This window comes from Leucoraja erinacea, chromosome 47 (assembly GCF_028641065.1).
Source record: "Leucoraja erinacea ecotype New England chromosome 47, Leri_hhj_1, whole genome shotgun sequence".
NCBI lineage: Eukaryota > Metazoa > Chordata > Chondrichthyes > Rajiformes > Rajidae > Leucoraja > Leucoraja erinaceus.
In genome coordinates, this window is record NC_073423.1 from 1,164,310 (window position 1) to 1,182,999 (window position 18,690).

General features: G+C 44.2%; 1 protein-coding gene across 7 annotated transcripts in view; it reads left to right on the forward strand.

Moving 5' to 3' along the window:
• Nucleotides 1–18,690, forward strand: part of LOC129715020 (ETS-related transcription factor Elf-1-like) — a 139,563-nt gene that overhangs the window by 94,611 nt on the left and 26,262 nt on the right. For all 7 annotated transcript variants that reach the window (XM_055664835.1, XM_055664836.1, XM_055664834.1 and 4 more), the window contains 2 exons: nt 3,804–3,911; nt 6,201–6,377. In XM_055664835.1, the coding sequence (XP_055520810.1) occupies nt 3,804–3,911; nt 6,201–6,377 (285 nt within the window). The remainder of the gene's footprint in view (nt 1–3,803; nt 3,912–6,200; nt 6,378–18,690) is intronic.

Consider the following 18,690-nt stretch of genomic DNA (forward strand, 5'->3'; position numbering starts at 1 on the left):
AGGACTAGAGGTCATAGCCTCAGAATTTAAGGGCATTATTTTAGGAAGATGAGGAGCAATTTCTTTAGTCAGAGGGTGGTGAATCTGTGGAAATCTTTGCCACAGAAGGTTGTGGAGGCTAAGTCAGTAGATATTTTTTAAGGCAAAGATAGATAGATTCTTGATTAGCATAGGTGTCGGGTTACAGGGAGAAGATAGGAGAATGGGGTTAGGAGAGAGAGATAGATCAGCCATGATTGAATGGCGGAGTAGACTTGATGTGCCGAATGGCCTAATTCTGCTCCTATCATTTATCATGTTCGACACAAACAATGTGGGCCGAAGGGTCGTATCCTGTGCTGTACTATTCGATGATCTATGGTCTTGACTTCTCTACGTCTACGTACTTCTGTTAGATCACCAGTCAACCTTGAGCAGACGAATCTAAGCTAGGTTTATGCAACCTGTCTTCAAAAAGCGTGGGATCATTCTATGAAACTCTCCAGTTGGGGTCCCTTGCAATGTAGCTTGTCACTAAATACATATACTGAATGCGATCAATGTAAGGTTTTGTGAAACTAGAATGCTGCTCTCTGATCACCTTTGTGTTTCATCCGAGCCGATGATCCTTTTTAATCAAACTGCTACAGCTAGCTGTCCATGCAGCTACAGTAGTTTGAATACCTGGACATCCAATCTGTTTCTTCTTAAGTCTCCAGGTGATGTAGCTACTGTGCTTTATTTAAAAAAAAGTTGCCATTGATATTTTCCGCAGATTTTTCAGCAAATGATTTTAGATGCTTTATTAGAAAGAGAACGTCCTTCACCGTAAGGTGCCCGCTTCCTGTCACAAATGGAATTGCTTTTAATCATACATTTACTGCCACATTTGCTCTCCTTTATTGCGATATCAACTGACTCTGGGTAGTTATGCCCCTGTCCCACTTAGGAAACCTGCATGGAAACCTCTGGAGACTTTGCGCCCCACCCAAGGTTTCCGTGCAGTTTCCGGAGGTTTTTGTCAGTCTCCCTACCTGCAACCATCTGCAACCTCCGGGAACCGCACAAAAACCTTGCGTGGGGCGCAAAGTCTCCAGAGGTTTCTGTTCAGATTTCCTAAGTGGGACAGGGGCATTAGTCTCCAGTCACCAAATAGCTCCTTGAATCAAGTTCTGAGCAGTCTCAATCCATTGCCTTCTTGTTGTCTGCAGAATGCTTCAGGATAGCAGGATGGGCCCTTCACATATAACTCTGTTAAGCTTGAAAGAATGGTCGTGTGAGCAGTGGGCCCATATCAACAGAGGCAATCAATACTTTCTATCAATCATTTCCCCCCAAAAGTTTGCTATTAATGTTGCAGGAAGAAGGGAGAGGTGGAGAAACTGGTTGTGTTCTAAAATAAAGTATGTGGTTGGAACTCATCTGGACTGAATAGGACGGTGGTGCAGCGGTAAAGTTGCTGTCTTACAGCTCATGCAGTGCCGGAGACCCAAGTTCGATCCCGACTATGGGTGCTCTCTGTACAGAGTTTGTATGTTCCCCTGTGACCGCGTGGGTTTTCTCCGAGATCTTCAGTTTCCCCCACACTCCAAATCATACAAGTATGTAGGTTAATTGGCTTGGTGTATGTGTAAGTTGTCCCTAGGATGCTGTTGGGGTGCGGGGATCGCTGGTCGGTGTGGGCCGAAGTGCCTGTTTCCGTGCTGTATCTCTAAACTAAAGTTTACAAAAACGACTTGCTTCATAGACTATGACTACAATCTTGCTGTGCTCCTTGGATTTGAAAGGGGTGCTTTAGGACCAGTAGGTTTGGAATGTTACACTCTTATTGACGAGGATAGAGATAAATAAGGCAATAAACCTAACAGTGGAGGGGAAATTTTAAATAGTTTCAAAGCTGATGCAATTGTTTACAATGACAAATGTTGCATGGTTGACGACAATGAGAAAAATAGTGTTTTAAAACGATCCCTGCAATTGGGAGTGTCATGGGGAAACAAGGATATGGCTTGAATAACTACTTTGGTTCCGTCTTCACTAAGACGACAGGGGACCGCGGGTCATGGCAGAAAAAGGTTAGCCGGGAGTGTGTTGGGTAAATTGAATGGATTAAAGGCCGATAAATCCCCAGGGCTGATCCCAGGATGGAAGTAGCTCCAGAAATTAATCTCTAATTTCAAAACGCTTTAGATTCTCTAGTTCCTGAAGTTTTGTAACCCCAAGTTGGAATTACAGAGCTTGCTCGAGAGAAGTCGTTTGGTCGAAGACATTTTTCAACATGCTGAAATTTTTTCGCGAGTAAAAAGTGATTGGCATGGTTCTTTTGAACTCGTAGTGCAGTGTATTATTGGTTGATGATGGGGGCATCTAGTCGCCAATCTAACTTAACTTGGCATAGCGCAGACCCCCTCTCAAAATGGCGTCAGTGAGAAGCAGACTCTCAAAATCCAATTAGTTACTCAACGACAGAGCAAGGCTGCCAAACATCTCCCGCCTGGTAATTGGTGTTTTTTGCAGAGGTGAGATGACCTAGCTTTTGATTGCACTTCGCGAATGCGTTTGGGGTAGATTTGGTGGATTAGACAATAGGTGCAGGACAAAGTCAGGCCGAAAGGTAAATCATGTCCGATTTTATAGCCAGCACTTCCAGCTTTCATTCCCAATAAGTGATCATGCACAAGGCATGTCAGTAGAATAGACTGGCTAGAAAAAGTAGGTGCAGGAGGCAGGGCCATTTGGCCCTTTACAAACCAACACCACCATTTAGCAATGTGATCATGGCCTTGATCATTTGGCCAAATGTGGATCAGTACCCTGTTCCAGCTTTATCCCCCCCATTTCCCTTCATGGTATTAGGCTGCTGCAGCCTTAAGAGCTAAATCTCTCTTGAAAACATCCAGTGAATTGGCCTCCACTGCCCTCTATGGCAGAGAATTAATCAGATTCACAACTCTCTGGCTGAAAAGCTTTTTCCTCAGTCCTAAATGGCCTCCTCCTTATTCTTAAACTATGGCCCATGGTTCTGGACTCCCCCAACATCAAGAACATTATTCCTGCATCTAGCCTGTCCAATCCCTTTAGAATCTTATATGTTTCTATAAGATCCCCTCTCATCCTTCTAAATTCCAGTGAATATAAGCCCAGTTGGTCCATTCTTTCATCATATGTCACTCCCACCATCCCGGGAATTAAACTGGTGAATCTACGCTGCACTCCCTCCGAATGTATCAGATGACAATATTTCAGAAAGAGGAAGACATACTATTGAAGAAAATTAGTTTATATTTTTGCAAAATGTGCTTTGAGCAATGTCTACTTTTCCCACTGTTTGTCCTTGAAACTTCTCTAATGTCAAATAGCTCATTCAAATAGCTCATTGGGAAGAGGATTATTCAGAGCTCATTGTGGAGCATGGGGCTTGCTCAGAGTTATTCAGCACAGAAGATAGACATAAAATGCTGGAGCCCCTCAGCGGGACAGGCACCATCTCTGGACAGAAGGAATGGGTGATGTTTCGGGTTGAGACCCTTCTTCAGACTCAGAAACAGTGTCATCCATGTAAACAGGTTCACTGGATCACGGGCACTTTCATCTGTTGAACTAGCTCTTGAATAAATTATCAGAATTATTCAGAGTACCATTTCCTTTGACAATGGCATATGTTCGGGCAGATGTCTGTGAACACAGATGTTTATTGCTTTATTAAACTTTGTAATACAGATGACAGAAAAAGATTGCAGCTTCACTCTGTTATGCATGTCTTGTGTCGGAGTGTTGTCAAGCTCTATGATCATGACTTTGTTCTTGTGTTTTATTGGCTGCAGTGGAGGCATCCTGTCAGAATGGAGAGGAGTCAATGGAAACAATTGAGGCGGCTGAGGCTCTGCTCAACATGGACTCGCCCGGCCCTGCCGTAGATGAGAGGAGGACAAGTGAGTGCCGGTTCAATGCTGTCTCTACATTTTCCTGATTATGAAGATTGGCAATGGCATAACGATAGATTAATAATAAAGGCCATCCATGGTCACTTGATTATCGATGCTTGGTATTACAAGGCATATATGGCCCTTCAGCCCATCTCGCCCTCACCAGCCAACATGTCCCAGCTGTACTAGTCCCACCTGCCTGCGTTTGGTTCATATCCCTCCAAACCTGCACTATCCATGTACCTGTCTAACTGTTTCTTAAATGTTGGGATAGTCCTATCCTCAACAACCACGTCTGTCCCATACACCCATCACCCTTTGTGTGGAAATAGTTACCCCTCAGATTCCTATTAAATCTTTTCCCCTTCACCTTGAACCTATGTCCTCTGGTCCTCTTTAACTTATATTTAACTTGACTTCCTACCATCAGATCGGGATTCATAATGATACAGCCCCCTCATCGCACTCTCTATGGCAACCAACAAACACCTATTTGCACTATTATTTTATCCTCCCGACATTCTCATCAACTATCCCCAGATTTTACCACTCCAGTACATGAGGGGTACCCAGAGGAAACCTATGCAATTACAGGAAGACTAAGGAAACTCCACATAGATAATACTGGAGGTGAGGACTGTTCCCCGTCAATTGTCCGTCGATAGTAAGGAGCTGCTGTAGACCAGCACTAGATGGACTAAAAACCACAAGATCATCTGCATACATAATATGGTTCACTAAAATATTACCAATCATGCACCCAGTGTTACAGGCTTTCAATTGTTTGGACAGATCATCAATATAAAGATTAAAAAGGAGTGGGGACAAAATTCCCCCTTGTCGAACACCATTGCTAACTCCAAATAGGGCTGAGATCCTATTGCCCCATTTTATTTGCATAGTCTTGTGCATTATATTGTGTAAACAGAGCAGAGGTCACAATCAACCGACACACCCCAAGAATTACCCACCCTCTTATACCCTTCCAAACTAAGGGCGTGACATTACTTGGGGGAGGCAACCCCTACAAACCAATCATACATATCGATCACATTATACAGTTATTGACAGTTCCCTAACCCAATTACAAAGCACCCCATTACAATGTTCTACAGAAGCTTCTGGAAAGAAGTCAGTTAATCAAATAGTGCAACATTCTCCCGGGATTGAAACAAGGCTTCACACTTCAGCCAATCATCAAACAGTAACACAAACATCTTGCAACATTATTAACAGTATTTACAATCCTTCTGCAGCCAGCCAATCATGCTAATGCTTCTGTAACACCTTTGGGTTTGTTTGCAAAGTGCTCATACATTTTAACAATAGAGAGGACATCTGGACCTCATCTTGTTTGATAGTTCACTCTAGGATCTAGACTTCCTTGCACCAATTTGCAGCTCTCGGCTTTGCGCAGAATTTGACCAAACAGGTACTGCAGATGCAATGATCCTCCATTTTATATATCTCTATTTTGGCCAATATAAACATGTTATTAATTGATTCTTATTTTCCCTTTCCACTGCATCTTCAGATACTCCCATAACTCTGTTTACGGTCCTAGATGTAACTGGACACAATTAGCTGTAGAGATTTCCCTTTCGGGCCAAATTTTAACCATGATTAAGTGTGGCATTTGCCCTAATCCACTTTCTGAACTGCTCTCAACCATTACTTTGGTTCATCACTGCTTTGTGCTCTGAATTTTTCATGTCCAACTCCTCTCTACTAATGCACAGAGTTATAGTCACTGTATTTCTGTTGTACCCAGCTGACGCAGGTTACCAAGGTAAATGTCTTGATTGTACTCTGAATGAGCAAACACTGCATGTTTTCCAATGGCATTGTAATGTTCAGAAATCATTATGGAACGGGCTCTTTCAACACAAGGATGATCTCTACTGTGTTTCACTGGTGGATACTGAGATGAAAAAGGAAAGGGGTTGAACGATGACAAGCAAGAGATGAGAGCTACTCTTTTAAGATGCTTGTACAAGGCCAACAAGACGGGCTGTTCCTGATACTTGGAAGTTTACACACCTACATGGAGTAACATGGAACAAATTATTATAATTTTAAAATAGCACTGCAGCTGCAGAGTGAATAGTGCTTTTTGAACAATATGCCAATGCCACAATATTTGTGAATTGGTTCCCGGTACCTTTTTAGCACAGTCGTCCAATTTACTGTGACGTGTTTACTTGGGAAAATTCTACTTATTATTTACAAGAATTACTGGTGCAAATTGGATGTGGTATTAATTGATTGTTATTTTCCCTTGTTTGCAAATGCCAGCTCATATGCTCATGCCATCAGTGAGTGGGGTGATCACCGCTCCCTTCACACACATCTCTATGCGGGCAGATGGAGTTCCTGAGGTGGTGGAAAATGCAGAAGCCATTATATTGACGGAGGAGACTGCCCAGCAACAGATGGCCAGCGAATCGATGGAACATACCAAAAAAAGAAAAGGCAAGTCTGTCATAAAGCTGGCATTGGGCTCCTCAAAATGTACATTAATTGGTTATCATGGAGATTGGATTTGGCCAGTTTGCTGGTATTTAGTTTGTTAAATAACAGAGCTTCAATCTTGTCTGGTCCGATGCAATCAGAAAGTTTAATTGATGCTCCAGTAGTGTATGTTTAGCCTCGTCTGCCTGATAGCAGCCAGGCTGCCTAAACGTAATAATCTGGCTGACATTTGTGTGGATAGTAATCAGTTGACAGGTTACTGGTTCATGCAGGTGAGTTACTAACCTCATCACAATCAGAGGATGCGATGGAGTTAAGGGCCTGTCCCACTTACCGATTCTTTCGGCGACTGCCGGCGTCGTATCAGCGTCGCCAAAAGATTTTGAACATTTCAAAATCCAGCGGCGACAAAAAAATGTTGCCACACTTGAAAAAACACACTACGCGTCAATATGTCGTCATGCCTAATACGTCAGTCAATGATGCCCACAGTCGCCGAAAAAATTGCCAAGTGGGATATGCCTTTTATCCCTTGTGGTTCTTGCCCACTTCAGTTTCCTTCTGCAGACAATAGTGGACACAATATTTCATGTGATTGTGGTGACAAATACTATCACCACTGTTTGTATCGAAAAACATTGTGCATTCAAATATAAGGAGAAAGTATATAATTAATGGGAAAAGCGTTAAAACTGATGTACTAAGAGATCTGGAGTTCCATGTCTATAGCCCCATGAATGTGGGAAAGCAAGTAAATACAATGGTAAAGAAGATGTATGGAATGCTTAGCCACATTGGTCAGGGCATACAAGTAAAAGAGGCAGGAAGTCATGTTGCAGCATTAGAAAACTTTGGTTAGTCTATATTTGGAGTATGTCTGTTCTGGGTGCCTCAAATATGAGATTATGGAAAGGTTGCAGAAGAGTGTTGAGGAAGTGGAGGCATTGTTGGGCTTTCTTTAGAATTGTATCCATGTGCTGGGTCCAGGACACGTCTCAAGATCTGCACACCCAGGAACTTACAAAAAAAGGACACAAAGCTTTGGATTAACTCGGGCGGGGGGGGGGGGGGGGGGGTGGGGGGATGAGGAAGGGGAGAGAGGTTAGGCTGCATTTCTGGAGAAGATGGACAGGTGATGTTTCGGGTCGGGACCCTTTTTCAGACTATTGTCTTGAAATTGTTGACTCTCCATCACTAATAGGTGATGAAGATAGATTTGTGGATCTGCCTTCCTCTTCTAAAGTCAACAGCTCCTTAGTTTCACTGACATTGAGACCCAGGTTGGTGTTCTGCCGCTAATTAATCAGATGATTGATTTTCTTTCTCTGATTCATCATGACCTCTAATTCATCCACTGATGGTAGCGTGTGCTGGCCCAGCTGAGAAATATCACAAACCCCCTGCTGGACACTGCAGTTTGCATACCGGGCCAATAGATCAGTGGATGACGCAGTTAACCTAGGCCTGCACTTCATCCTGCAGCACCTAGACCACCAGGGGACCTATGGGACCTAAGGATTTTGTTTGTTGATTTTAGCTCTGCACTCAACACCATTGTGCCAGAGCTCCAAACTCTCCCAATTGACTGTGCCTGAACCCCTCTGTCAGTGGATCACCAAGTTCCTGACAGACGGGAAGCAGCATGTGAGGCTGGGAAAGCACATTTCGGACCCGCAAACACTCAGTATAGGAGCACCGCAAGGCTGCGTACTCTCTCCTCTCCTCTACTCTCTCTACACCGACGACTGCACCTCCACAGACTCCTCTGTCAAGCTTCTCAAATTTGCGGACGACACAACCCTGATTGGACTGATCCAGGATGGGGAGGAATCTGCCTACAGACAGGAAGTGACACAGCTGGTATCCTGGTCCCTTCGTAACAACCTGGAGCTCAATGCTTGTAAGACAGTGGAACTGATAGTAGCCTTTAGGACAGCTACCCCCACTCACCATCAACAACACCACATTCACATCTGTGGAGTCTTTTAAGTTCCTTGGAACCATCATCTCCAAGGACCTTAAATGGGGGGCTACCATTGACACCACAGTCAAAAAGGCCCAACAGAGGATGTACTTCCTACGGCAGCTGAGGAAGCACAATCTGCCACAGGCAATGATGGTCCAATCCTATACGGCCATCATAGAGTCTGTCCTCATCTTCTCCATCATGGTCTGGTTTGGCTCGGCCATCAAGCACGACATCCGGTGGCTGCCGCGAATCGTCCAATCGGCTGAGAAGGTTATTGGCTGCAACCTTCCCTCCATTGACAAACTGTACACTGCAAGGGCCAGGAAGTGAGCGGGTAAAATCATCTCTAACCCCTCTCAACCTGGCCACCAACTCTTTGAAGCATTTCCCTCTGGAAGGCGACTCCGGACTGTCAAAGCCGCCACAGCCAGACATTAAAAACAGCTTTTTTTCCACGAGCAGTAGCTAGACTCAATAACCAAAATTCTGTAGCCTCCTTTTGCTCTTGTATTTTATTTCATTCACATGTTTAAACTATAATGTCTTATTATTAATGTTTAATGTTTTATGTGTCATTCTTAATTGTTACTGTATGTCGTGTTGTTACTTGTGAGCGGAGCACCAAAGCAAATTCCTTGTATCTGTACACACTTGGCCAATAAACATATTCATTCAAATTTAAAGATGGAGTTTGAACTATGTCTGGCTACATGGTCAATGGTATAGAGCGAGTAGAGCAGGGGACTGAGCACACAGCCTCGAGATGCACCTGCTTTGATGACTATCGAGGAGAAGGTGCTGCTGCCAACTTGTACCAATTGTGTTCCGTTGATGAGGAGAAGTCGAGGATCCAGTTGTAAAGAGATCCAGTTCCCGGCGCTTGCCAACAAGTTTGGAGTGGTTGATGGTCGATGACCAACAGCCGTATGTGTTTTTATTGTCCAAGTGGCCCAGTGCAGAGTGGAGAGCGAGCAAGATCACATTCCATAATGAACTATTGTGGTAGGCAAATAGTAAATTCATGCTAAGATAGTTGATATGCACCATAACCAAACAATCGCAAAGCACTTCATCACCACGGACATTCATGCTACCAATTTGTGTTTGTTTTTTCAATGTTTCCTCATCTCAAGCAGAGAATCATATTTTTTCTATCCTGAAAACAAGGTTAGAGAGACTTAGTTTGGATTTTCATTATCTGGCAATTTATGTAGAATTTTATAAATGGAATTGTCACAATTGCATTTTTCTCATTCCTGTTTTTTTTTTTGTTGAATATTACCAGAACATTTTGAAGTATACAGTTTTTGTTTTTTAAGAAGCATGAGACTAGGTTCAGGGGTTTAGTCAACTGTTTATCATCCTTTCAGAGGATTGAGCTTATTCTGTCAGATCCATGTGATGTTATTCATAGTGAAGATCTATCACCCTGTTTGGTCATAAGTGATAGGAGTAGAATTAGACCATTTGGCCCATCAAGTCTACTCCACCATTCAATCATGGCTGATCTATCTCTCCTTCCTAACCCCATTCTTCTGCCTTCTCCCCATAACCTCTGATGCGTACTAATCAAAAATCTATCCATCTCTGCCATAAAAATATCCACTGACTTTGCCTCTTGCCGGGGTGATGCCTCTCTTGGAGGTACTTTCCACTGAAAGATTCATTAAACTCTTCAGGAAATTCTGGGCCAGTCCTTCTTGCTGGCAAGGTATGAACTGTATCTAAGTCGTGGAATTCCAATCCATCACTAAACTGCACAAAATGCCCGGATTGTATTTTTTTGGGGGGGGGGGGGGTTTGCTGTCATCTTTCATAGCTTCATCTCCAGGCTTCTAAGGTACAAATCACTGTCAAGCTACCTATGATGCCTGTCGCTGTGCCTCTTGAAGAGCTGTATGATGCCAACTTATTGGACATGTATTTAAGAGAGAGTTAGATTTGGCTCTTAGGGCTGACGGAATCAAGGGATATGGGGAGAAGGCAGGAACGGCGTACTGATTTTGGATGATCAGCCACGATCATATTGAATGGCGGTGCTGGCTCGAAGGGCCGAATGGCCTAATCCAGCACCTATTTTCTATGTTTCTACGTGTATTGGGCCTTGATAGGACGAAACCTGTAATACCTTGACCAGTCTCCCTACCGAAGATAAGATATATACCTGGATGGAGAAGTGCAATGAAGGATCAGATTGATTCCTGAGCTGGGAGTTTCTAATAATGGAGACGTTACGCAGAGTTACAATATGCTGTCTTCAGAAGAGTGAGAGATCATATCTTCAAAAAATATAAACTTCTTCTGGGCCTTGACAGGATAAGTACAAAAATGATTTATTTTTTTCCCTGGCTGTGGTGTCTTGAACAAGATTTTACACTCTCTGTGCAAGAATTGGCCATCAGGAACAAAGAAATGTCTTCAATCATGGTGAATTTTTGGAGATTTTTTCCAAGTGAGGTGCAGAGGTTCAGTCATGGATTATATTCAAGACGTATATATTGATAGGTTTTTAAATATTAAGGGAATCTAGTGATATGGGGTTAATTGCAAGAAAGTAGAGCTGATATTTAAAAAAAAACTGGTGTTATCTTATTGAAAGCTGGAGTAGCGGAAGGGCAGAAAGAAAATGCATCAAATGTCTATTTGGCTGAAATAAGCCATCGTGTGTAACTATAGAACCACTATACAAAGCAACCAGAGGAATTTGTCCCCTGCAAAAAGCAAACTACTAGAGGAAGTCGACAACCCACTGAGTTCATCCAGCAATTTGTTTTCTGCTCAAGATTCCAGCATCCGCACTTATGCAGCAAAATTAACATCTCTTTATACAAATTTGTGTTTTAGTTAACCTTGTTTATAGTTGAACCTTACTTTTATAGAAAGAATAGTTATAACTTTCAAGTGGATCCCCCTTCTAACAGGTCAAGAACTTCCTCCAACATATACGACCACTTAAATCAGCATGACTGTGGTGCTGATGTTTCTGCAAACTATCCATTATTCCTTTATGTGATCCAAACAAAAATACTTGACTTGGGCTTTATCACCCCCTCGCTGAGTTTGTGTGCTGATTTTAATTGCCTTCATGGCTGCTGCCAGAATCGCCTCTTCTATCCAAACCGGATCATTCATCTATGCTGAGCTTTTTGACCTACATCTCCACTGATATAGCAATTTGAAAATGGTCATCCTTGTATAGAAATCCTCCCAGTTTCTGATTTCTGCTCCATTCCTGCATTGGTGCTACCTCCTGCACCCATGCGGAACTCACTGACTTCCATCAACTTCACCACTAATTTTGATCCTGCACTCAAATTCACTTGGACCATCTCCGACATCTCCCTACTGGTTTCTAGATCACACCGTCTCCATCACTGGAAGCAGACTATTGACCGACATCTACTACAAACCTACTGACTCCCATAGCTATCTTGATTGACTACACTTCTACCCACCCTGCTTCCTGTAAAGACTCTATCCCCCTACTCCCAATTCCTCCGTCTACGCCGCATCTACGCCCAGGATGAGGTGTTCCATACCAGGGCATCGGAGATGTCCTCATTCTTTAGGAAACGGGGATTCCCCACTTCCATTATAGATGAGGCTCTCACTAGGGTCTCCTTGATATTCCGCAGCTCCGCTCTTACTCCCCTTTCCCCCCCCATTTGTAACAAGGACAGAGTCCTCCTTGTCCTCACCTTCCACCCCATCAGCCGTCGCATGCCACATATAATCCTCCAACATTTTTGCCACCTCCAACGAGATCCCACTACTGGCTACATCTTCCCATCTCAACCCCTTTCTGCAGAGACCGTTCCCTCCAAAACGGCCTGGTCAACTCGTCCCTTCCCACCCAAACTACCCCCTCCCCAGGTACTTTCCCCTGCAACCACAGGAGATGGAACACCTGTCCCTTTACCTTCCCCCTCGACTCCATCCAAGGACTCAAACAGTCTTTCCAGGTGAGGCAGAGGTTCACTTGCACCTCCTCCAACCTCATCTACTGTATCCGCTGTTCCAGGTATCATCTTCTCTACATCGGCGATACCAAGCACAGGTTCGGCGATCATTTCACTGAACTCCTCCGCTCAGTCCGCCTTAATCTACCTGATCTCCCAGTTGCTCCGCACTTCAACTCCCTCTCCCATTCCCAATCTGACCTGATTCCCACCGCAAATTGGAGGAACAGCACCTCATATCCGGTAGGCGGCGCGACTCTCGTCAGCAGCGGCCTCTGCAGCCCGTCCGCGTTTTTATTATTTTTTGTCTATGTTTCTATGTAGTTTTTGTTATTTTTTGTTGGGGTGTGTGTGGGAGGGGGGGAGCGGGTAACTTTTAAATCTCCCTGCACGGGAGACCCGACCTTTTCTTGTCGGGTCTCCGTTGTCGTTGGGGCTGCAACGAGGAGTGGCCTCCAACAGGAAAAGACCGGGGACTCTGGTGCCGACGACTCGCCGTCGCGGAGCTGGCCGAGTCCAGTGAGCGGGTGGAGCAGTGGTGGAGCGCTGCTGCTGCTGCGGCACGACCTCCGGAGATTCGGAGCGCTGCAACTGCGGGTCTGGCGGACGGCGGCACCGGGAGCCCGCGGGTCCCTGGAGGGAGACCGCGTTTCAGGGCTCTCACAACGGCGACTTCTCCCGCCCGAGTTGCGGGGTCGAAGAGCTCCTGGAGCGGGGCCTGACATCACCGCCCCGCGCAGCTTGGAATGGCCGCGGGACTCTGCGAGCGCACGCCAGGGGCTCTAACACCAAGACCCGGTGTGCGACCTTGCACCACCCGGCGTGGCTTTAATGGCCACGGGACAATCGCCATCGCCAGCCAGGGGCTTTGACTTTGACTCTGGGGGGGGGGGGGAGAGTGCAGTGGAGAGATAAGTTTTTTTGGCCTTCCATCACAGCGATGTGATGGATGTTTATGTAAATTATGTTGTGTCTTGGGTCTATTTGTTTGTAATGTATGGCTGCAGAAACGGCATTTCGTTTGGACCTCAAGGGGTCCAAATGACAATTAAATTGAATCTTGAATCTTGATTATTTCGCTTGGGTAGTTTAGACCCCAGCAGTATGAATATTAACTTCTCTAACTTCAGACGGCCCTTGCTCTCTCTCTCTCTCCCATCCGCTTCCCCATCCCAGTTCTCCCACTAGTCTTACTGTCTCCACCTGCATTCTATCTTTGTCCCGCCCCCTCCCCTGACATCAGTCTGAAGAAGGGTCTCGACCCGAAACGTCACCCATTCCTTCTCCTGAGATGAGAAACTCAGCCGCTGAGTTCCTCCAGCATTTTGTGTCTACCTTCGATTTAAACCAGCATCTGCAGTTCTTTCTTGCACTATGCCTGCAGCCTTCTCCACTAGATTTATGTGAAACTGTAAATAACTTCAATGTGCTATGAAACTATTCCAAAGCTCTCGATTTGTTCCTTTGTATTCATTATTTTACTTTTGGCCAGAGGAATGGAAGGTGAGTGGGTGTTATTTTTCAACAATAATTGTGTTCTTCTGACCTCTTTCCCTTGCTGTGCTGTATTTGAAAAGCCCAGGAGCAATACTCTGCCCCACTTCAGTTAATACATTGCCCTTTTCTCTTGCAACAAATATGAGTGGTTTGCTCCATTTTAAGGCAAATTAAATTAAGCACTGTATCAATGTCAAATAAGTTCAAAATTCTCTTGACTTCCTTGGTTGCTCTGCCTTAGTTTCATTGAATTCCCTGTTGATCTGCTCAACCCATCTTGTGGAATTGTAATCTTCCACATAATGATGTTCATCTCCTTTCCCCCTCTCCTTCTACCCATGTCCCTTCCTCTGGCTTTACAATTCTGGCTTGTCAATCCTTATCTCTGTACACTTTTCTTCTCCTCATCTAAGTTTATCTTCTCTTCTCTGACCTTCGTCCAACCATCTGCCTAACAAAACTCCTGCTCACCTGTATCCACATATCACTTGTCAAGCTCTTTGTCCTGCTCCTCCAGCTTACTCCACCACTCTCCCCCACAATCAGTCTGGAGAAAGGTCCTGACCCAAAAGGTTACCTATCCGTGTTCTCCAGAGATGCTGCGCGGCCCGCTGTGTTATGCCAGCACTATCTCTCTCTCTTTGTAAACCAGCACATGTGACCACATTCTCCCATCCCATGCCAGCCAAACTTCCTCCCAGCAGTCCCTTATAATGAATTTGGAAATTATTCAAGTTGCAAATTTCCTGCGGAGTTTAAGATAATCAGGATCATGAGGAAAGATGTCCTTGTTTGCATGAAATCCTGGGATTAACAAATATTTGTTTTGTGCTAAGTACAAAACAGAGAAGTGCATTTTAACATGTGACTATACTTAGATATTGTAGTCATGAAAATTGTGGTAAAAGTCACTTTTTACTTGAACCCTAAATAATTACAAAACCCATCATAACCGCGAATATGATCTCAGAAGTCGCACTTGAATAAGATTTTGAACCAGAGGCTTTCGCCCCTAATCTGATTGATAGTCAAAGAAAACTGCGTCTTAGTGCTATGCTGTGTGTGGTGCAACGTAGTAACGCTCTGCTTTTAATCTACCTGTTATATGTAAGGCTGTTGTTATTTCTCTTAAATAGATTTCTTTTGTCTGAAAGCAGGAACAATATTACTTTTGTGTTGGTCGTATTGCTGAATATCAAACACATTGTTATTGCAGAATTGTGTATTAGTCTTTGGGAGGGCATAAATCACTATAGCATGTACAGTTTCCATCAATAGTGTACTTGACATTGCTCTGTATATTGTGATCGGCATGCTGGGAAGGAGCACAAGTAAGTAAATAAGTTTTATTTATATAGCACATTTTAAGTCAACTCGCATTGACACCAAAATGCTTTACATAAAATAGATAATAAGTTTCCATACAAACCATAGAAAAACGGTAAAGAAAATGGACACAACACATTATAGAGACCAACACAAACGTCCCCCCACAGCAGAATCAAAAATGTCCACTGTGGGGAAAGGCACCAGAAAGTTAAGCCCTCTTCCTCTGTGAAACACCCGAGGTCGGGGCCCATTTGTGGCCTTGCAGCCAGTCCGATAATTCTCAGGACCCTCTTGCCATGAAGATGGAACTCCGGCGTCGGGTGAAACATTCCTCAGCGGCTTGGAAAGTCTGGAGCGGCTGCCTCCCCCTCCCGGAGACCGGGGCACTCGTAGTCCTCGGGCCGCGCCGGTTGTAGCTCCGATCCCGCCGAACTCGATCCCAGGCTCCGCGGCGCTCCAAATCCAGCGCCGCCCGCGGCCGGACGCCCGCAGCTGCAGCCACAATGCTTGGAAACGATGTGGAGAATGGGGATAGACATAAAATGTTGGAGTAACTCAGCTGGGACAGGCAGGGAGAGAAGGAATGGGTGACGTTTCGGGTCAACCCTTCTTCAGACTGAAAGACTCTTCAAAAAAAAAAGGGTTCCATCCCAAAACGCCACCCTTTCCTTCTCTCCAGTGGGGTGGGCTGCCTGTCCTGCTGAGTGACTCCAGCATTTTGTGTCTAATCTTCGTTTTAAACCAGCATCTGCAGTTGGAATGGAATGGAATACTTTATTGTCACATGTGACTAGGCACAGTGAAATTCTTCGCTGCATACCCGATGTATACAAATAGCAGCCACCTACAGCACTGACCAAGTTACAAACTTTACAACAGTTCCCTCCTACACATGGAGAATGAGGAACTGTGTATGCCAAAGTAGTTAGGGCATGCTATAAATGAATGGCTGATGTCAAACCGAGTTCCACTGAGTATCAGTAATCTGCTTTAAAAATAACTTGCTACAAACTTGCTGGCTTAAAGGAAGTGACTTTAGTGATATGATTGCGGCACCCACTCAGTGTGGAACATTGTCATGGAATTTAGGTCCTACGGCCGTATTGTCTTACAAAATGTTGAAGTAGCATTTAGTGCAAATAGAGTACTGCCATTCACAGTTATGCTGATCCTTAAAATGTTAAAGGAAAACAAATCAATTCAAATCCAGTACATAAGAAAACATCCAAATGTGTTCAAACCCATTGCCATCAAATTCTAATTAATCACTAACAACCTTGCTTTTAACATAAATGTTCTTTCTTTTGTCTTGAAAGTGGAGGATTCTTCTGATATCATAGCCAGATTGTAATATATTTGATGTATTTTTAACATGATGTAATGAGCAGCTGTTCGTTTGCACAAATATAAATTGACAGCACTGTTATTATTAGAGCTATTAACATTGAGGAAATGTCCTGAATAAATTTTTATGACCAACCATATCATTGCAATGAACAAGCTATTTTTAAGTAAGAGAGGCTGTATTTATTTTTAAATGGGATGTTACGTAGGTCAAATTTAGGCATTGTTTTTAAACAGAAACAATTGCCAATCGGTAGCTGTCAGAACTATGTGTAGGAAAGAACTGCAGATGCTGGTTTAAGTCGAAGATGGATACAAAATGCTGGAGTAACTCAGCGGGACAGGCAGCATCTCTGGAGAGAAGGAATGGGTGACGTTTCGGGTCGAGCCTAAACGTCACCCATTCCTTCTCTATGGAGATGCTGCCTGTCCCACTGTCAGAACTAATGTCCAGTCTGCCAATATGATTTGAGGACAATTTTGTAGTGCTAGCTGTTGACCCTCTTGACCCTCTGAGTGCTAGCTCTCGAGAGCATTCTCACCACTCCCATTTTCCCGATTTAGTTTCCCAGTAACCTTTTCTCACTCTCATTCCCATTAACTCCTCCAGATTGTTCTAGTCAAGTCAAGTTTGTCACATACACATACAAGATGTGCAGTAAAATGAAAGTGGCAATGCCTGCGGATTGTGCAAAAACAACAGAACAGAATAGAACAGAACCATTTTAGATTTTTTTTTTAAAGACACAACACAACAGCAAATTAGTAAATTAGTCCCTGGTGAGATAAGAATTTACAGTCCTGATGGCCTGTGGGAAGAAACTCCGCATCATCCTCTCTGTTAGCACACCGTGACAGTGGAAGCGCTTGCCTGACTGTAGCAGCTGGAACAGTCTGTTGCTGGGGTGGTAGAGGTCCCTCATTGTGTTGCTGGCTCTGGATCTGCACCTCCTGGTGTACAGGTCCTGCAGGGGGGTGAGTGTAGTTCCCATGGTGCGTTCGGCCGAACGCACTACTCTCTGCAGAGCCTTCCTGTCTTGGGCAGAGCTGTTACCTACCTGCGATGCAGATAATGAATCAATGGACCCATGAGATCCTAGGGAGGATGTTCAAGCTCTACAATACAATACAATACAATACAATACGGTTTATTTGTCACATTGCACATAAGTGCAAGTGAAATGAATATGTCAGCAGCGGTACAATTATAAGGAACACACACAAAAACACAATAAAAATTTAACAAAAACATCCACCACAGCATTCATGACTGTGGTGGAAGGCACACAAATTGGCCAGTCCTCCTCCATTTTCCCCCGACAGCACCGGATGTTAGAATATTCTTGAGGAAGAAAATATTCGAAGGAATAAAGAATTGGGAAAAATTATCCATGGCTGAATTGTTGTGATCTGAAGTACACTTCCTAGGAGTGAGATGGAAGCAAATTCTTTAGCTTTCATAATAAAATTAGACCACACAATAGACAATAGGTGCAGGAGTAGGCCATTTGGGCCTTCGAGTACCTGGAGTATTGTGTGCAGTTTTGGTCCCCTAATTTGAGGAAAGACATTCTTGCTATTGAGGGGGTGCAGCATAGGTTTACAAGATTAATTCCCGGGATGGCGAGACTGTCATATGCTGAGAGAATGGAGCAGCTGGGCTTGTACACTCTGGGGTTTAGAAGGATGAGAGGGTATCTTATTGAAACGTATAAGATTGTTAAGGGTTTGGACACGCTAGAGGCAGGAAACATGTTCGCGATGTTGGGGGAGTCCAGAACCAGGTGCCACAGTTTAAGAATAAGGGGTAAGCCATTTAGAACGGAGACGAGGAAACACTTTTTCTCACAGAGAGTTGTGAGTGTGGAATTCTCTGCCTCAAAGGGTGGTGGAGGCCGGTTCTCTGGATACTTTCAAGAGAGAGCTAGATAGGCCTCTTAAAGACAGCGGTGTCAGGGGATATGGGGAGAAGGCAGGAATAGGGTACTGATTGTGGATGATCAGCCATGATCACATCGAAGGGCCGAATGGCCTACTCCTGCACCTATTGTCTACATTTTTGGCATTCTCAATTTGAAGAAATGTCCTGATCTAAAACACCATCTATCGATTTTCCCTCCATAGATGCTGCCTGACCCACTGAGTTTGTCTAGAAACTTGTTTTTGACTCAAGATTCCAGCATCTGTAGTTTCTCGTGTCTCTAAATATTGAGTA